The 21,897-nt window shown below is 36.9% G+C and overlaps 1 protein-coding gene across 9 annotated transcripts in view; it reads right to left on the bottom strand.

Moving 5' to 3' along the window:
- The window catches only part of LOC105231134 (muscle-specific protein 300 kDa), a 190,506-nt gene extending 171,642 nt beyond the window's left edge, over window positions 1-18,864 (bottom strand). For 2 of the 9 annotated variants that reach the window (XM_049459627.1, XM_049459643.1), the window contains exon 1: window positions 15,561-18,861. In XM_049459627.1, the coding sequence (XP_049315584.1) occupies window positions 15,561-17,889 (2,329 nt within the window). In that variant the 5' untranslated portion in view covers window positions 17,890-18,861. Of the gene's footprint in view, window positions 1-15,560 lie in introns of all 9 variants that reach the window. The other 7 variants (XM_049459658.1, XM_049459647.1, XM_049459657.1 and 4 more) reach the window with 7 other exon arrangements.
- Window positions 18,865-21,897: the final 3,033 nt, after the last annotated feature.

The following is a 21,897-nucleotide window of genomic DNA, read 5'->3' as shown; positions in this document are numbered from 1 at the left end:
ATAAGTTAGCTGTCATCAAAGCCACTTAACGGTTGGCTCAGGAAACTAGTTCTTTCGGCGGGTTCGAACCAAAGGAAGAAGGCGGTTAAATGAGTTGGTTTCATGAGGCATGCAAAGAGGTGATTATTATACCGCGGGGACTCCTAGCATGCAGGACATAAGTTAAGTATGTCAAGGTCTATTCTGGATAAATAGGAGTTTAACCTGCTAAAATACCCAGAACGAAGCCGCACTATGGTCACTCTAGTTCCACGCCGAGCTCTTGTACTGCGATCGGTGATGTTTGGACTCCAAGTACGGCATTCACTGGGAGAGAGGGAAAGAAGATGTTGATAGCTCTACTGTGAATAACGTTCAAAGCCTGTCGAAAGTTGGTCGCGTCCGGAGTTTGTTCGCATATTGTTGTACGTCGTCGACGTGTTGGAGGAATGTTCCCCTGTTGTTTCCAGGTGGCGGCTCTACTTCAAGCAGGAGACTGCAGGGATGGTTTCTGCGAAAACATCCGAGCAGGAATTACTTGGAGCGGTGATTGTTATGCTCCTTTACAGGTAGCATGCAGCACTCACTATGTGAGTGTTCGATGGGATCCATCAGGAGACATCGTGTTATTGCCCGGAGTGCGGTATTTTGGCAGGTTTTTATCGTCTTCATCTGCGTCTTGCTGCATCCGGACGACCATATTGGATCGGCATAATTTATAACCGGCGAACCAATTGTCTTATACTATGTTGACAGCAACATTTCTTTGTCTTTGCCTAAAATGCTACCGGCTAGCGGTTTGAGGGTCTTGTTGCGACTCAATACTTTTATGACAGTCGAAGATGTATGCGGAATGAACGAGTGCAGACTGTCAAATGTCATTCCTAAGATTAAGATAAGGGTGGTTTACCGTTGGAATTCTAACTAAATCGCCAGTAATGTTGAGATCTGATTTGCATTTTCCCCCAGTTTGTATAAGGTGGCCGTTGATTTGGCAGAAGAGAGTTTTAGGCTTACTACAGTGAAGAGGCGAGAAAATTCTTGGAGATAGGCCCCTACTTTTGCAAAAATTAAATAATAGAATATATTTGTTTAAGGGATGACATACAGACGCTTACAGAAACATATCGTAGTGCAAATTTTTTTTAACGAAAGATTTCTTCTGTGTTTAATTCGTGAATGTCAGTTTCTATATAATAAGCTCTTAGGTATGACTCACCGATTTTTGAGAAGAAAATACTAAATATTTAGCACATGTCTCTCTGCACCTACTTATGTCTGCATGCTTTTACAGTTTATTATTCCATGAGCCTTTCAAATCATAAACACTTTCAGAGTGTTAAAAAGTTAAGCTTTAGAATAAAATAAAAATTCATGGCGTTAAAAGCTTAAAAATAAAATCCCACATATATAGAATATAATGCCATGAAATGAGTGTCGAAAATGTCGAATTAATTCTTTGTGGGATCTTAATTTTATGGCTTAATTCTGTAATTGAAAATAACTCAAACAAATCAGCTAAATAAACACATAGTGGAGAAAAAAAACGAAACAAATGAAAAAACGAACTCGAAACATGAAAACACAATTTAAACAAAAATAATTATAATAATAGCTTAGCAACCTCGTTGACAAAGAAAAAAGCTTGTTAAATATTCAAAAATAAACAAGCGATTAGAATAACAAATAAGAGCCGAAAATAAAAGGCGGAATAATTTAAAGAGTTGTACTTGGCATAAAAGCGTCAGACAAAAGCAGTTATTAATGTCTCTTGTTTTATATGTACATATGTATATACTTTATACGAATATTATATTGTTATATGGACGCCATTTGTGTGGGCAAATCACTCGAGCTCTATCATATGCGATCGTGTATTGAAGTATCTAACATACTTATATACTTATTTATATGGTACACAAACAAATGTATGTATGTATATGCTGCTAAACGGCCTAAAATCCAGTTTGATTGTGGTTCTTTTTAGAATTTTTAAGGAAGCTGCTGAATGGCCACTTTTTTGTGTCAACTCTTGTGCCCAATTTGCTTTTGCCAAAACTCGAGAACAGTTAAGCAGCTCATTCAGCGGAGATTTCAAAACGCTTGTAGGTAGCAGCAACTATTGATTTTGGCAACTATTTTACATAATAACACACTGATAAATGAGTGTCTTGCCAAATCGGGAAGCATGCTAGCGCACTTGTCAAACTTGTTGACCCGTGAAGTGTTTGAAAGTTTGCCGATAAAATATGTATTGATGGCTGACAAATATGGAAAATGGAGATTGATTTTTTTTGCGAAGAAGCCACTTTTGTAAGTGTAAAATGGAAATTAATTTTTTTTTTAGTAAAGAAGCAACTTTTCTATGTTGAAATACAAATTTTATTCTCGAAACTTATTTAATTAAAATGTTGTATATACATACATATATTTATTTTTTTTAATGGCTCAAAAACTTGTTTCTGAGTAGAAAATTGTATTTTTAGTCTAAAAGCGGAAAAAATTAAGCTAAAATGCAATGTAAATGTCAATATACTGCACCCCTTCAGCAAATTGGAAGTAAATACACTTCGAATTTACAACCGCTAGATGGCGCTGAGTAGAGGATGGAGCCTTGTTTACGCATGCTAGGAAAGTTACTGAGCGCCATTCACTTGGGAGTGGCCGGAAACGATTCTTTTACAGATGGCTCAAGCAGCACACGACTTCTGGTCTTAGACCTCCTCTGAGTAGCCAAAAGAACATCCGTTTGAAAGCGAGCTAAAGTGAGAAGGCGAATCATTCCTCCCCAGGGTTGTGCGCTTGATTTGGGACTAGTGACGTAAAGGAACACACGCAAAGAAAAGTTCAAAACAGTCTCAGATGACAGATCCCCCTTTTCATGACTACCACTGCAAACTTGTTAAGGTTAACGATTTAAGGGCTTTCTCCTAGAATGTCCGGTCTCTTAATTGGGAAGGTGCCGCTACCAGCTGGTTGATGTTCTCGTAAGAAAAAGGCTGACATCGCCGCCATCAAAAAAGTGCGATGGATTGGACTAGGACTCATATGAGTAGGTCCTTGTAGCATTTATTACAGTGGCCAAATAAAGGAGTCCTGGCATTCACCCCGATGGATGAACAAAAAGAAAATTGCTAAGTAAAATGGGGTTCGGTAATAGTAATGCTAAAATATCTAGACTAACCAAAACTAGGTAAAGAAGCTCATAAATACATAAATTGAAGAAAATGTTCTAAAAAGCATTCTGAACAACTTTGCCTAAGATACTATGGATCTAAAATCAGCTTCGAGCCAACGATTATTACCGCCGAGTTTTAAAAATCTAAATAATTGCATGCATCTGTTATACTAGAATATCAAAATGCATCTAAGTATGTATAAATTTTCATGCGGATATCTCAAAAATTGACAAACAAATTTTTATGATCCCTAAACAACTTCGCCTTAAAAATCGCTGGCTTGAACCCGGTTTTAGAGCCATAATCACTTGAGCAAAGTTGTTCAGGGTGATCCCTAGAACATTTCCCCCACACGCAATTTTTCAATTTTTTGACTTCCTGCAAATCGGCCCGCTCTAATATACATACATTCAGTTCACAGCGAAGTGAGTACTTACTAATATTTGTACGCTGTTACATACATACATATGTATGTACAATACATTTTTATTATTGAATACCGCGCTTTTCAAAACCAAGTCACGTCGCCCAAAAAAGCTTCAATTATTATAACAGTGAACAAGTGAAATCTGCTTTCGCATATTACTGACACAAATTCTTACGTCATGAAGTAAGTCAATTTAGAGCGCAAATTCAAGCAACAATTAAACGATTTTTTAATTAGAATAAATATGAGGAAGCTAATAAAATTTTTGGCGACTCCTCTCTTTTTATACACAAAAAGGAATGCAAATTCCATGAGTGTATATTTTAGGGTGGGTCAAAAACACCAATTTCATTCCATAAGTGTACTTAGGATAGTTCAAAAAAAACCAATTTTTTCGCTTGGTACTCTGAAAAAATGGTTCTTAAGCGTCTCTAAGAAAGTCCTTCTAAGCAAGAGCGCTTAATTGAACGGGAAGTTCGTCCGTCTTAGAGCTTTTTATTTCTTATTCTCAGCTTGAAAAATTCATATCTTGCTACCAACTTCTGGATAAGTATCTCGTTTCATAATTTTTTTTTTTTGAAAATTGAATGCTCTAACAAATTTCTTTTCTCGACCCACCCTACTGTATATTCATTCTGAAGGCATGAAGAATATAAAGTTTTATAGTCATCATTAGAATTTAAATCGTCTCTTAATTAGCGCTAATAGTTCAAGTGTAACCATTAGGCCAGCATATACGCGCTTGTGTACGCAACTTTAATTGTTTTCATTTTTTCTTTGAGAATTTCTTCGAGCAGTGCTTGGTTTGGTAGCCGTCTCTAGAACTGCTTGACAAAATAATAAGATCTCATTCAATTAGCCGTTAAATTCAAATTTGATTTAATTCAATGTGTGCACAAAGTGGGCGCATATGTGCCACATGTGTGTCCAAAAAGTTTGCTACTCATGAGCAAATAAAACTTGTTTGATTTAAATTATAACTTATTAGAAATGTCTGCACTTAGCATGTACATGTGTAAATATATTGCTTGAACTTTGCTAGCCTTGAAATTTACGAGCCACACACTACGGTCAATTGCTGACTTTATATTTAATTTAGAATTTGTTGTTAGTATTAGAGTGAAATTTCTGCTTCTTTGTTTATTTTTTAAAAGAAGACACAAACGACTATAACTCTTGCACACGGGCATATTCGTACTATATTGGATATAACGAGTTTCAAAAACCAATATTTTATGTTACATTCAGTTTTACAACTACTACTCAGATATTAAGCATGCCACGAAATTTGAAATAATCAGAAGGAAACGTCGGAGATGCTACAAAAAAGGCTTATCCGTCTGTGTAACCGTCTGTCTGTCTGTATATACCCGAACTAGTCTCTTAGTTTCCGAGATATAAATCTGAAATTTCGCACACGCTATTTTCTTCTCAAGAAACTGCTTATAAGTCGGAACCGCTGCTATCGGACCACTATAGCATTGTAGCTGCCATACAAACTGAGCCATTAAAGTCATACCCTTGTATGGAAAACCTTTTAAGTTGATGGGATATCTTTACGAAATTTTCCAAGGATTATTGTCCAAGTCGTCGGAGTCATCTCCTAACAAATTGTTCAGATCGAGTCACTATAGCATATAGCTACCATACAAAGTGAACGATCAAAACCAAGTCCTTGTATGGAAAACTTTTTCAATTGACGTTATACCTTTACGAAATTGTACTTGAGTTGTTACTTGAAGTAACGGTACAATCTCCGAAAAAATTGTTCGGATCGGATCAGTATAGCATATAACTGATGTACCGATTTGCCGATGATACTAAAGTTCGTTTATAGACAACTCTTGTAGTTAACGAGATATCTTCACGAAATTTGACTGGAATTATTGATGAGGGCAACGAAATAATCTTCGAATTAATTGTTCGAGTCACTATACCATATAGCTAAAATACAAACTGACCGATTAAAATCAAGTTATAGTAAGAGATGAGTCGTATTTGTAAAGAGTAGTTTGGTTTCGGGTCATCCGAAAATAATGTTTTCCTTGTTTTTTTTCAAATTATCATTTTCCCGGAAAGTCTAATTAGGATATTCAAAATCGAAATACAAAAATTTTTGTTTTGACATAGAAACTGTTGCCATTATATTCTAAACACCATCACGCAGATCTCAATGCGGTTCAGTAATCATTACCCCCCAATCCCCCTCAAAACTGCCTAACAACTAACAATTGAATAACTAAAGTATGCCCTCGAAAATCTGTCAGAGGAGACAAAAGCCCAGACAATCGCGTGTATCAGTCAATAGTAATTATATTTCCATTACAAATAGTTGTTCATAGCACTTAGCTTGGGAAACACAAATATAAAATGCTTTAGAACTTTGAGTCATCGTCATCATTATATAAGCAACTATTTATATGTACATAAATTTAACTTTTTTTCATAAAATTAATATTGTAATTTAACTGTAAAATATGCATTAGCATTAGCATTCTCACAGTAATTCTTTTTTTTTTTTTGAAAATGCATGACGACATCAAACAATTATAGACGACAATGTCATTACAACAAAACTGCATTCGTGTTAGTCTATAATTAAATTTCTAATCTCCGGCGTTAAACGTTCACTTTTGTAATGCTTTCGCAGTGAATTACTTGCTTTTATTAACCATTTTTTTAAGTACCCATATTTTATGCACAAATAGAAACAACAGCTAACCGGTTCGTCTGGCACATGACTTGTGTTTATATGTGCTATAAGCGTGTAAGCAACTGGACGTGAGTACATACATACATACATACATTGTATATACAAGTGTATATGTAAATACATTATATGCGCTTATTTACAAATAAAATATTGATTTTCAGCTTCAAACCGCATGAGTAAGGTGAACAATATGCGCTTACCAAAATTTGCTTTTACATACATACGCTCGTATGTACATACATACATTTGTAGGCTTACGTGATTTTTTTGAAATGTCGCTTATTAATCCATTAGTTCTGAGTATAAATGCATTTCGCTGTTGCACTTCAAATTTAAGCGATAAATCTTGCAGCAATCAGATTTAATTGATTGATGGAGAATTGTTGTAGAAATAAATAATGCGCACACATATACAATTTATATAAAATATACTGTGCAGAAAGACTTGTCTCAGCCTTAAATGATCGATTTTTTTCAGCATCAAATAAGGCATAGATTAGGTGGATGGCTGATTTCGCAGCATGGCAAGGGATCACAGTTAAACTGTTACGTACAGTCCTTTGTGAAGCCAAACGAAAAAACTACTTTAGTTGGATCTCAGCTAATACCAAAACCACTGAATCTATCATGAATCGTTTAGCTATATTATTTTGATCTCCGCTATTTCATTTAGATGTTTAAAAGTTTAAAATTCGAGATCTTTTTTATTGATCTGGCAAAATCGGGACATTCAAGTAAGAAATGTTGACTTTATTCTGTCTTATCTTCTCGCAAACAGCTCATGCAGCTGGCATATGGTAAGATATTTGTTGAAAATGTAACAAGTAATATATTTCCTAAGAGGTCGCGAACTTCAAGAGAACTTTGCAGAAGACTGCGCTCCAAAGCAGTAGTTGTAGTGCTACCTTTATGACAGCCGCCTCCACTTAGAATACCTGACAATGTTTAGGACGCCTAAAGCTGGAGCTGATGGAAAGTTCCGGCAGTGTACTCCTTCTTGGTGAAGGAAGCTCCTCGAAAGCTTTGATTATTGCATAAAATGCGCAAAACCTCTCTCCTCTAGCGAATCCTTACCTCCCACCATTGCCGCGATAGCATTTGAGTAGAGAAGCGACAGCCTGAGCTATGCTCGGTGAACTGATGGTTCAAGTATTTTGGAATGAAATAAAAGTGTGCCCGGATTCCAGAGTGTTCCTGCTGGAGGCTGACAGTCATTTATAGTAAATAAATTATAGTAAAGTAATAAATTCTTTGAATTTGAGGACAGTTTTCGTGTCCATACACTTTTCGTCTATATCCGCTGGTACTATATACTGCAAGACATGCAGTGTCATAGTTGGTGTGGTTCGTGTGCAACACAAAGCCCGTTTTACACTCCTCCACAACTTTTTCCAATGGCTCCTCAGTGCAAGTTAGAGCATGACCCCTTCCCACACGATGTGTAGATGAAAGGTTAAGGTTAGAACACCCTATGAGGACTGCATTCTTGATTTATTTATAATAATAAAAATTTTATATCGAAAATCAATGTTGTTTCTATCAACTCTACGTTTTCAAGAGATAAATTTCGAAGATAAATCATAAACGTTGATTTTCATATCAATGCAAAAGCTTTCACCAGACTTTCCATTTCACAGAACCATAGAAAATATGTAAGATAGAGATATTAAACCAATGCAACAAAATGTCTATTTTCGAATCAAAAGTTAAAGTTTTAATGCTGCTCTGAGACGAACTGATGAGCGGAACTTTCGAAAGCGAAATAATTTACTCGAAATTTACTCGAATCTATTTGAATATTTTAAAAATATTTTCCATTTTAATAAAACATAAAAAATTGTTTTTTTTTTTTTAATTTCAACTCCACCTATGCCCTTAAGAAGAGAATTAAGTGTACTAAAGAATAAAATCAGATGAAAGCTTTGAGTTTTGAGTTTACACAATATAGATACATACATATATGTATATGCAGTTATTTGAACTTTCATGAACAGCTTCTGAGTATTAGAAGGAAAGGGGGCAACTGAGATAGCGTGAAGGTTTCCAAACTCCCTTATTTACTATTACTAGTAAAAAATAGTAAGACTCTGTTAATAATTAAAAAGTAAATAGTATATATAAATATGGATTTATTGATTTATTCCTAAAGTATCGTAGGAAAAAGGCATACATTGAGCTTTTAAGACCTATAGTAAATGTGAATGAAAGTGAATTTATTTTTACTGTGAAAATTATATAATGACCGTGTTCACACTAATGAATTTTTTTCTTTTTATCAAAATATTATTATAGCTTATCTTTGTATCTCATTTTATGCCACTTTCTACGTTTTATTATTTCACGCGATAAAAGTATTAAGTGATATCCGCTTCATTTATTTTCTTCTATTTTTTTTTGTTTATAAATATTTTTTTATGTTTCTCCGTATGTGTTCTAATATTTTTGAGCCTTTTTGCTTATTTTACTTTTTAACATTTTTATAACAAAAACAAAAATTGTATTGAGCGTCATCAGAGCGTTATTTCCGTTAATTGGCCATTCTCTAAAAATTTAACGCAGCAGAACCGGCTTTAATGACAATTTATGGCGAACAAAAGGCGGCTACAAGTTTTATTGATTTAGAATTTTTTAGAATTAAAATCGCATTTTAAATTAGAGTTCCAAAGCCGATGCTGAGGCTGCAACCGAATACGAAAATGGTGTTGGTGGGTTTCATATTTATACTAGACATCGACGGGCAAATATCAACTGATGATCTCATATACTAACTAGCAACAACAAGCATATTTGTATGTATATTCATACATATATATGATATATGTGTTAAGGCATGTATATAAGTATTTATGTTACGAAACTTTAAAACGTCAGAAGGCAATTGATTTTTTTTTTTTACTTCTCGCTACCAACATTTCGCGCATCACTGCACATCGAACGTGTCGAACGGCAATTTACACTTATGAGCCAACATTATAGTTGCTTAAATCTAACTTAGTTTTATTTATTTATGTAATACAATATTTAATAACAACAAACAAGCAGCCAGAAACCAGTTAACGAAAATCGCCAAAAACTGCCTGTTCGCCTGCTGAGTGAGCAGAATAAACACAAAGCAGAAAAAACAGAAAAAGGAGGGCAGTCTACAAAAAAACGCAACAAATTTTGTTTTTTAATCTTTAAGTAATGGCCAAATGACATGCCAAATTAGGGTGTGTACTTGGATTGAGAATAAAAAATAATAACAAAAACAGCAAAAAATCCAAAAAGTTTCGTGAAAAACGAAAAGGATAAGAATAATCAAATAAAATAGGTATAAGAAAAAAATAAAAAAAAATACTTGCCAACTAAAAATTGATTTTTCGCGACTTATTGCACGCCCTTGTTCCTCGTGCTTTATACAACTTTGTTCAAATTAATATCTACTTGTATATACATGTGAGTATATATAGTATATATGTATATGTATATATAGTGCGCTTGTGTCATGGGCGCAACTCGCACTTCAACTATGTTGCATGCACCATACACTCACACTAGGACAAGTGACGCGTCATTGAGCTCCAAAGGAGCTGCGCTTGCGGTAGAACTGTAGGCGTCTCAAAACCGGCTCATATTTTGTTGTTCAATATAGTTTTTTTTTCAAAAAAACCTTTGCAGAAAGCTTGTGAGCTGTCAGTGGCACTTAAGTGCTTTAAATAATGCTGAAATATACTTCGTTATACATATGTATATACAAGTACAACTACAAGCCTGTCGTTCGTAATTATGATTGTTCAATAAAAGGACTGGTTTGAGCTGCATTTATATTTTGAACATGTTTATCTTAGCTATTAAATGCATAAAAATTAGTCTAAAACAAGAAAAAAGTTAACGTAGATTGCACTGGAGCTTTAATAGCCTTCACAAATACAAAAACTACATTGCAAAAACTTTTATCGATCAGTTTGTATGGTAGCTATTTGTTGTAGTGGTTCAAACAGAAACATTTCTTCGGAGACTCCACCAGTTTCTTAGGCAATAATCCATGCAAAATTTCGTGAAGATATCTCGTCAAATGACAAAGCTTTTCATACAAGCAATTTATTTCGATCGTTCAGTTTATATGGGACGTATAAGATATAGTGCTTCAAACTGGATAGTTTCTTCGCAGATTGTAGCCCTGCTTTAGATAATACCCTGTACCGAATTTCGTGAAGATATCTCAACAAATAACAAAGCTTTTCATACAAGCACTTTATTTTGATAGTTCAGTTTGTATGGTAGATATATTTTATAGTGGTTTAAACCGAACAATTTTTTCAAAAATTGTAGCGTTGCTTAAGGTAATAATCTGTACCAAATTTCGTGATAATATCTCGTCAAATAACAAAGCTTTCCATACAAGCGCTTTATACCTATAGTTCAGTTTCTATGGCAGCTATACCTTATAGTGATCTTTTATCGGCGGTTACGACATATAAACAGCTTCTTGAGGAGAAAAGGATGTGTGTGAAATTTCAGTTCGATATATCAGAAACTGAGGGACTATTTCCCTTATAAAGAGAGGCTAACGAACAAGCAAAAGAACAGGCGAAATAGACTCAGCTCGTCACGCTGATCATTTAGATACTCGTAATATATAGTACTCTACAGGGGACTCCAACCATTTCTTTTAGATGTTATTAACTTCGTGTTAAACTTAATAGACGTTGTTCGCACAATACCATTTCCTAATTACCTCCGCAGCTAACACCAAAATGCTTAGTCTTAAACCAGTTCTATTCTAACCAGTCTGATTTTCTGCCAGCCAATGCATTTACATAATTTACTGAGCTCAAAAAGTATTTATTCCTGCATATATAAACCTGAATACACATAAATAAATACATAAAGACATGAGTTATGTTCCTACAGGAGAGCATGGGTTGTCACTTGGTATTATGTGGGCGTTTGATAACATATAGTAAGGCATATACATACACACTTATAATACCATATACTCATACGAAAAGTGTGTATGAAGTGTATAAAGGTGCAATGAAAGTAGCTTAGTATTATGCTCGTTTAAAGGAAATCCCACGTATTGAAAACTTATCGCACTCAAACCCGACATTTTCTGGCATTAACATACGAAACATGAATTAAAAAGGAACATTATTTTTTTGTTTTTTGCAACGGAGGAGATTGGAATTTAGAGTGACTAAGCTTATTAAAATTTTGGCTGACCTTTCAGAGGGCATTAATATTATTGAGGAGTTGATAATAATTATTTTCGAAACAAGAAAGTTATTAAACTTAACCTCTCTTTATAAAACATGATATTTATGACCCTAAAAGCATTAATCTAAGAGCAATAAAAGTAAACACTGAACAGCTTACAAGATCTAGCAATACCAAACTGCTTTATTGTAGTTTCAACCGAGAATTGGAAAATATAGCATTCGATCTAAATAAAAAAATAATTAGAATCGATTCAAACAACCAAAAAACTAAAATCAATAGTTCAATAGTGTGTGGGTCCAACTCTACTACATATTTTGCACAGTTTGTAATACAAAAAGACATTAAACTTAACGACTCAGCCAGCAGTTCGTTCAATTGACTTCGACGGCGATGACGCTAGCGCTAAATGTGGCAGCATTTTAATTAGAAAATTACTTCACACCGCTGAACTTGCATGCGAGTTACAAGCTTTTTCCAGTTAGGTGTAAACTCGAAAATGGCAGTTAAACTAGATGAAGATACAAAAACAAGTTTAATTACTTAATTGGCCGTACGTGCTAAAAGTCAAAAATGGAGAAGAAAATAATCACCGAAGCGCCGTAAAAGAACACTGATTCTAGTCTGAAAAATGTGAGAAAAGTAGATAATTATAGATGAAAGTCTTGTACAAAGAGTTACCCAAAGAAAATATTAAACATCTTTTTTTACGATTTTTTACTAATTTTAATGGCAAATTTTTAAGAAATGTTTCCTTTCGAATGACAAATACTTTAAATAAGTTTTTTTTCAGGAATTTACTTTTGATTTCTTTCCCTTGTATCCAATATTGAACAGAGAGTTTCATCATGGTTGGATTGAAGTTAAGAGAAAGGGTAGGATATGGAGTATTTTATCGAAAGCTCTTCAGTTTCAGACTACCAAACCACTGTAGCGTCTTTCCAGCGGAAGTGACTTCCATCAAGGTAGCTGTAGATATACTGCTCCGAAGGTCAGCCTCCTTCAGAGAGATCTGCATTCACTTTAAAAGCCGAATGGCTATACTGGCTCGATGGCTATGTGTCAAACTAGTCAAGAAGCGCATGACCTCATTAGCAACAATTTCAAATTTTTTACACATTAAACCTGTATGGATGCCCGCTCACAGCCGGAAACTGCAAAAGCGACGAGCTTATTAGTGAGAGCACCCCGATTTCATGCGATTGGAAACGAGTCGGTTGAACGATGTCCTCTTGCGCTCTAAACCTGGATCTAAGGACCTCCAATGAGCTTCACAGGCGCTAGTCAACGAATTTGTGTGACTGCGAAATTTTTCCGGGCCATTGTGAACCATAAAGGGCCCTTCGAACTACTTCCAGTTAACAAAGTCAATCTCGCAAGCTATTTTTGTGGTTCTGACTGGACCGACTAAATATTTTTGCGGACGCACTTTGCTAAAGCTACATAGAAATCTTGCCTGGCTTTTGCCAGACTAAAATTGAAATATATATCTCGATAGATACGTATCTCGACTTAATACATTTTTGGTAAACTCTAAACAATTCGTCTATGAGGTGTTGCTCCCATAAAGAGTTTTTGGGTAACAGAAAAGGAAAAATATTTGTCCAAGTAAGATCCAGCGATTTTGAATCAACCCCTACAACCGAACCCAACTTTAACCTACCCAACAATCTACAATACAAGACTTTACCCGATCAGCTGAGGTAGCATATACGATAAATATATAACGTTCGTTTAATAAAACGTTAAAGGAAGTGAGAATTCTCAGACGAAAAAAGTATATACATACATATATCCAAAAAACTAAGGATCTCATTTCTAAATTACGCTAAAATTAGAACCATACATACAGTTTTCTTTTGGGTAATGTTGAGTTCAAAATGGTTTATCGATTACTTAAGATATTTTTGCCTTCTGGCTACAAGTAGTCGAGAACAAAAAAAAACCACGATGCAAACAAAAACTTTAACAAAATTTCACCGTGAACGATAAAATGATAAAAAGAAAGGTAAGTTGAACGTTAGTACCTTCTGAAAAGTGATATGGATCTGCTAAAGGAAGCCACTATCAAAGAACCGGGCAACTCCAACGCTACGAAAACATGTAAAAGACTCCCACACATATACTCTAAACAATTAGAAAGATTTCTAACATTTCTTCTTGCTCACTTACTTATTACATAATGTATTTCTATTCCTCGAATAAAGACTTGAAAGGTCTTATCTACACGCAGTCGCAGTCATCACCGCAACATTAACGCGGACAAACAAATTATTTACCTTTTTGGACAAGTTCACAAGCGTTGAGTTTCTCGTATTTTTGCTGTGTCATTTTTAAACAATGCACCGACAAAAGTTTCGTGGGTAGTTGATATTGATTATTTTCATGAATTTATTTTCTTTAACTAACAAACTAACCAGCGCCGCTTGTTTGCTTGCCAACACAATATCTTGGGAATCAACAACAACTACAAAAAAGCAATAATACCACAATAATAAGCGCAGAGAAAAGTGTTGATGGCAAAATACCAAGTATAATACCCATATTGTGGCAATAAAATGCTGCCAAGTTCACTAAGCGCATAAGTGGACATTACGCGTAGTTTCTACCAAAGTGGTAAGAATATGGCAGTTTGCTATTAATTTTTTTCATTACTTTTATACTCATAATTTTTTTATCAGAACTTAACCGTTATTTTAATTAAAGTTGCAAGAAAAATATAAAAAATTAACACATGATTTCTTTCATATAAAACGCACAACGCCATTGCCTAGATTTGTAATTAAATAGCGGACTTGAGGGCCTCATTAAACACAATAGCTTTCCAATGATAGTGCAACCACACTACAGCCAACATACCCACTGTATCATATAATACATAAAATGCGCACAGACTAATGCCAACTTTCGTAGGTAATGAAACGAAGCACAACCAATGAAGTGCACTTCGTTACACACCGCTAAATAATAGAATTGAAGAGCAAAAAAAAAGACACAAAAATTATAACGTAAAACAATATAAGCATAAAAATGCGTAACTATGAGCATAAAGCAATAAAAATCGTATAAAGTCAAACCACACACATTTTATATCTGTCATTCTTTCAAATCCGAACGTGATTTATCTCTAGTCAACAGCGAACAAGTCACGCTCAACGAATTTCGACAAAAAAAAGTATAGTGAAAATGAAATCTCAACTTGTTAGCACATTCCCCATGGCGACTAATTCGTAAAAGCGCAGGCAAAACTTGAAAAAAATTGTATCTCAAAATATTATATTTTTATGCAAATTAATGCTTTTTTACAGAATGAATATTTGCGCAATACTTAGCTGGGGAACACAATAGATATTTTAGGCAAACAGAAGCTCGAACCCAGCAAGACTATTCGATTATTCAGAAATGGTAAACAGATAAGTTTATAACCAATCAGAAGACAGAACCTTCATCAGTAAACTCAACGACCACCACCGCCTAAGGTCCAATATACTGTTCCCACAACAGCCGGTTCTATGTTATTTCGAGATCTAATCCCATGTAGATCGGTAAGTTTTGGTCCAATATATTAGGTTGTCAAAAAAGTCTTGCGGTATTTTCGCTAGATGGCGCTGAAAGCGCGTAGTTCTAGTTTTATTCGTCGCATCGGGTCATGCTATACCTTTTTGGAAAGCTCATTTCATGCGCTAACACGTGTTTGATTGATTAAGTATATTGACTGTATGAAGAAATCCGCCTCCTACAGACTTAAACGATATAGCTCGCTTAAGATCTTAAGCCTCCAGCCCATTATTATTGGATTATTGAATGAAGTAACAGAAATTATAAGACTTCGAGACGCGAATTTTGTAAAACCTCAAGAAGATATAATAAATATCAGCAAGCTGGAGCTGGATTACTTGAACTATTAAATTTGAAATGATGTACGATTTGATCAGAGCATTTCAACTAAAACATCGACAAAATTTTCTACTATTGAGTAAGAAATACAACCTAGGTCCACACTTAAATATTTCTGTCTCAAGTTCTATATAATATATACATAAGTATTTTCGCAAATGTTTACCTCTCTTCTCCCTGATATGACTGTCGTATTGGGAGTTGCTGCGTGCGAAATTAATCGCTGCCATTGTGGATTGGAATTCTTGGTATTCGTCTTGAGTACTTTGTTGTTGTAGTGTCTGATGACCTGTCAGACTCTTACCGAAAGTACTGCTTGCAGTTGTCGTTGAAGGGGTTGTCGGCGTATGTATTGCACTTGCACTTGCACTCACACTAACACTCGGACTTTGACTGCGGCTAACTCTGCCGGCTGCCTGGTTGGGCTCCACACGTGTGGGCACAATTACCAGATGCTTTGCAGCGACGCCTTCCGTATCCGAATCGTCACTTAAATCACTTTTCAAAGGGTTTTCGACCTTTTCCTGTCCAACCGTGCCGCTACCCAAACGCACATTAGCACCGGATAGAGCTAAACCAGTTGGACGCGTTAATTTTCCGGCAAAAGCTTGACGCTGATGTTCTTCGCGTAATTCACGTTCTTCGCTCGTCGCGTGCCTACTACTACTAGTTACTGTCGTCGTTGTAGTCGTTGTCGTTTTCTTCTTTCTGCTGACAACTCGTTGCGATTCTTCTGCGGAAGAATCGTGCGATTGGCCCGTCTTCAATATGCTAGCCGTATGCGTACCCGTTACTGTATGTCCTGCCGCGGCTTCGCCTTTTTCTGTACTGATTGTTACTGCTTCGCCTGATTGCCTTTGCCATGGGGTTTGTTCCTGAGTTTCCAAAATCATATTTTCCATAGTGTTGTTGGTTTCCATTTGTTGTTCTTGCCGTTGCTGTTGGTAATACCATTGGCCCGACTGTTGCGGTTGCGTTGGTTGTTGATGGTGTAGATGTTGATGGTGGTGGTGGTGGTGCGTACTACCCACGGTAATGTCAATGTTACCAGGTGACGTTTCCATCGCAACGTTGTACATAGCAGCGGCACCACCGCCACCGTCCGGACTACGCGCTAACTGACGAATGCGCGCCTGCACCGAGTCAGTAATGTCGCTGTTTTCATGATATGCACTCGTGTCGTGACTTTCATCCTCCAAACGTATTAATATACGGCGACCACCGGCGGTCATATCTACAGTTCGTGGTGGTGGTGTTGCGCTGGCACGGCCGCTCAAAGAACGCGGCACGGAACCTTCATGTTCTCTCTCCATGGATTCGAAGAAAGCGCGATTTTCCCGTTGCGGTGAACAGCGAGGTGACACATAACCTTCGCCATGACGGAAAATTTTCTCTTCGTGCTTGCGTCCATCACTAGTCATGGACGAAGTAACGATCGTGCGTACACCATCAACGGCATGTACTTCGCGTACGGTCTGCTCAGATTCCAGAAAACGCGCAGATGCATTTTTCGGATCGCCAGGACTAACGGGGCTTATCGGATAGCCTTGTCGTGTTGTTGTGCGTAGCGTGACATTGAAAGGGCTACCGGTGGTCGTTGAAGTTTCTTCATATTGCTGTGAGCTCGTCGATAAATCCTTCTTCACAATGCGTCGTGTTGTACGCAGTGTTACATTAAAAGGACTTGCTGATTGTTCGTCTCCTACTTCGATATGTCCTGATTCATTACCGGGGCTTAATTTAGTGGTTGTACGCAGTGTCACATTAAATGGTAACGCTGTGTAATCTTCTTGTACGTCTACCCGACGTGGCGATGGTTGTGGCGTATGACGCAACTGCACCTGTTGAAATGCCTGCTTAGCCGCTTCAGCTTCAGCCAAACCACGCTGTCGTTCTCTACGCAGACGCTTCTCAATTTCCAACACATCAATATCAAAAGGATTTTCTAATGTCTCCCCAACAACGGTAATGGCTTGCGATGAGTGTTCCGCCGACGTAGCTTCCATGAATTCGCGTCGCAACTCTTCGGCACTCTCCTCCGGCGAACGCTTAAGACTACCGCCAGAGGACCAAACTTTTTCATACTCCGCCACTTTCTGGCGTAAACGTTGCGGTGTTGTAGGCGCATCGAGCTCTTCCTCGGCCACATATTGCACCGAACTAGAACTAGAGCTGCTCTCATGGAATTCCGACGAGCAATGTATAATCTTACGCGTAGTATATGTGCGCGTAATTGTTGACGTCTCCAGCTGTTCGTGTGTGTCATCCGCAATAACAGTGCCAATGTCGGTCACAGCTGGTTCTAATGGTGTTGCAGCGCCACTTGACGGCAACACGTCAGCTGTGCGATGTAATCGCCGTGTGCGCGTAGCTGGTATAGGCGGTGGGCCTACTGCTGCATACTCGCTCTCATTGTTGGTATCACGGTCTCGACCCACATCACCGGCTGTCGGTGCAGTGGGTGGGTCCTTATTCTTTCCTGGATCTCTGTCCATGACATCGATATGTTTACTGCTGCTGCTGCTGCTTTTGTCATGTACGTCCAGTCGGCAGGACAACACATTGGCGTTGTCTCAGCGTGTTTTACGTCGTACAATTCACGGCTGTTTCGCTATGTGTCCGACTGTGTACGAATGGTGTTGAAGTGAAAACTCCACATGCAAGTTAATCGATTTTTCTCACAAACACATAACGCCTCGGTCAGGACTCACGCTCCCACTATAAGGATTTCGGCGTACGCGTGCCAAAACAAACGTAACGAATCTGGCAATATGGCACTTTTAACACGGAAAAATAGTAATTAAACTTATTGCGTCTTTGTACGCGAAACAGCTACGCGCCGTAGTCAATAGTACAACAAAAAACGGTTTAACAAACACAATTCACTTTATGCTTCTCACTTTTCACGTCGCGCACCCTTCCTTTTCACTTTGAAGGGCTTTCAAATTTTCATTTAATAAATTTTCAATTTTCTCTTGTTTGCTTTTTCGTTGATTGATAAATATTTTACACGACTTATTTTTCAAAAAATTTTAGTGCAAGTGCTGTACATACTCTTTTTACCGTAAGCTTGAACGGTTTAGTATTCTATTCGTGTTTCACACATTTAATTTGTCACAAAAATTTGCTAATTCACACAATTGGCGTTCGCATAAATATGATAGTAGCCTTTTCACAACTACTTAACAACATTAATTTTCTTCTTCGAGGGGTAATAATGCAAAATATTTTAAGTAGAAAAATTTATACATATATGTATGTACATATGTATGTATATTAATTTGTGCGTTTTTCGCCTTCTTGCTATTTATTTCCAATCCGTTGCAGTAGAAAGCCGGTTCGATACTGAAACCGAGACTGACCAACTAAACTTCAAGTGCTGCTACACACCTTTTTCTCGTTGCTCCAAAGCGCCAGCGACACGAAGACCCAGCTTCAATGTGAGCGCCAGCATGGAGAAAATAACATCGATTTTTGAATGGATAACGAGACACGCTTGCTAACGCGCTCAGCATGTGTACAAACATGCATAACTGCAGCCATACTTACATACCTACATAAGTATGTACGAGGTAAAATAACGATGAGAGCATCGGTATTTGCCGGAGCTTCTTACTACGTTTTACGCTCGGCTACAACCACCACCACCACAACACCTTGAGTTGAGCATGCGGCAGGCCAGTACTACTATTGTACTATAACAGTGAGCACTAGGGGAGGCACGTAAGCAATGGCTGGCAAACGCTCGCGAAACTGTGCCAGCGTATGGCCACTTGGGGTTGATAAGCCCTGCTGTTAGCGCTTAGCTATGTATGCATTTGGGTATGCATGAGCGCACGTTAACTCTAGCTCTCTGTGACTGTTGGCGCGCTTTGTACGCCACAGCGGGCGCGCTTCGGTGAGGCGGGTTTGTTTTGAATGTGACATCATCTTCGTAAACATTTCACGCAACATTTTGACAAAAAAAAAGTCGAAAACAGTAGCTGTACGCTACACAGTGAATAGCAGGTCTATTGAGAAGCTAAAAGCTCAGTAAATATTTAAGATTATGAAGGAGATGGCAAATTTTTCGAATAATTTGTTTCTGTAATTCCAAAGTTACCCAGCGACGCCGAAAAATAAATCCGTTTTTAAGGTTTTCAACTAGGAAATGGAGGGTGCAATATTTTATATATTTAAAGAATGTTTTCTTTCAAGAACGCAACTTGAGGTTCGAATTTAACTGGACTCAGCTGTCTGTGGGAAACCACATTTCATTGCTTAAAGAAACTTGCGTTCAAGTCCCTACTTCTATATCCCTAATTTGGAAACTTTAACTTAGGCTTTCCAAAATTATGGCACGATATACCAAAAAATGTCGTATACCCTCTAAGCTTTTCCATTTTATGTGCTTCTTTGAAAGAGAAGTGAATTTCTTCTATATTGGCATAAACCGAGCTTACAACAGCACGCCAGCCGTCCTTCCTTTTCGCTGTTTAGCACTATTTGGAGATCCCAAGTGTAGCAAGGTCCTTCTTCACCTAGTCTTTCCGACGGAATGGAGGTCTTCCTCTTCCTCTGCTTCCCCTGGCTGTAAGTTGGAAGTGGTGAATTTGGAATTAAATAAACAAATACAATTCAAAACCTTATTTTCTCCTCTTATCTTTGCCTTCTTTTCTTTCTTCTGTCTTCCTTAACCAATTCAAATCCATAACAGTCGAAATTTTAAATTTCGCATGCTCAGATTTTTCAAATTTTTCTCTATAGAAAGTTTAATTTAAGTAACGGTAATCGAAAAATAGACCCAGACGATCTTCCCAGCAAACAAGTCAACAAGTTTAACCTTATAGTCGGATCTACGTAATCGGAACGGAACGTACTTTTATCCGACCAAGGACTGCCAACTCGGCAGCATTCTTCCAAAGTACATCCGTTATTTTTTTCCCGTTACAACAACAAGAAATTTGATAGATATCCAATAAGTAGACTGATAGATGAATTTGAATTGGAATAGTGAGAAACGATTCTTTTACATATGGACTTTCACGACTTTCGGTCTTAGACAAAGTATCCTCTGGGTAGCCAAAGAATATCGGTTTGAAGAAAAGCGAAGGTCAAAAGACGAAACATCCCTCCCCAGGGTTGTGCACTGGCTTTGGGATCCGCCACGTAAAAAACACCCCACTGAAATAAAACACCCTCGGAACCGCGTAAGCGTTGTACGCCAATAAAGAGAAGACTGACATCCGCTCTGTTCAAGTCCAAATAGCTAACAAAAGACCCATAGCTGACCTAAGATTTCAATGCCTAGTAAAGAGTTTACTCAGAGTCGACAAAACTATCGACAAACAACGTACAAACAGTTAGCCTTGTTTAGAACACATTTTATTTTCGTTTTTTAAACTGTCAAGAAAATCAGTTCAGAATATTATCTCGCCAGATTATCAGCACTAGGTACTTAATACAAGCAACTCAATGATTTACAAAAGCAATGTCAACAAAACCACAAAACAGTTGTTCAGGATTTCATACCATTGTGTTTGCTTTACGCTTTCGTTATTGCACAAGGTCAGTTCGGATATTCAATACATATGTATTCATTCTATATATAATACGAACTTACATACATACGTAAATACGTATTTTACTTCAATATAAATACGAGACGAGACATATTTCTTACTTCAATAGAATTCAATATATGTACATACGTACATAAATAATTAGTAAGTGCCTAAGTTACAACTGTATGAGCTCATAAGTACAAAAAAATATTGTTTACAATGCCCCGACATTCCCTCCATACCGATATACATATGTACATATGTATGTATATACATTCATATACAATATGTACATTAAACGCAGAACCAATGAAGCTTCTAACAAGTCTTAATAGGTCAGCATTAAGCTTTTACCTAGTTTCGTAGTCACGACTTTTAAGAGAGCCGCTGTAAGAACATACACAAATGTATATGTATATTATATACGTTTACTATGTAAGTAGCATAGTCTCACACCCACAATGCTTGTAAATGTATGGCGATATGCCCTTGCTGGTTGACATCATAACATAATAGGTGGCGCTAACTAGTTAAAAATAAATAAACATCAATGTTGAGGGGCTGAAGGGAGCACGCAAACCTCCCGCTAAGAAATTCGCTTGAAACATGTGACTCTCACAGCTTATTGCGTAATCGGCAGCAACTATATACATAAGCTTATTTAATAATATAAAATTAAGGAAAAAATTCAAAAGTATCACCAAAATTTAAAATTTAAATTTACATTATTTTGCAATTATCCTCGCCTTGTCGATATTTTCTTCTTTGCACAGTATTTTTACTTAATTTTTTATAAAAAAATTATCTGTTATATTTTCAATCCCTGTCGAGGCATAGCTAAAGTAACGTCACACAAAAATCCCACATATTCGCTTTTAATTATTACCACTCGCGCATCTCATTTTCTCTCTGGTCTCTCTTTTTATGAGTTTGTGTCATTATGTAAATCACTTTCTACTC

The sequence above is a fragment of the Bactrocera dorsalis genome, chromosome 1 (assembly GCF_023373825.1).
Source record: "Bactrocera dorsalis isolate Fly_Bdor chromosome 1, ASM2337382v1, whole genome shotgun sequence".
Lineage (NCBI taxonomy): Eukaryota > Metazoa > Arthropoda > Insecta > Diptera > Tephritidae > Bactrocera > Bactrocera dorsalis.
This window is presented reverse-complemented; position numbering and strand designations above follow the sequence as displayed.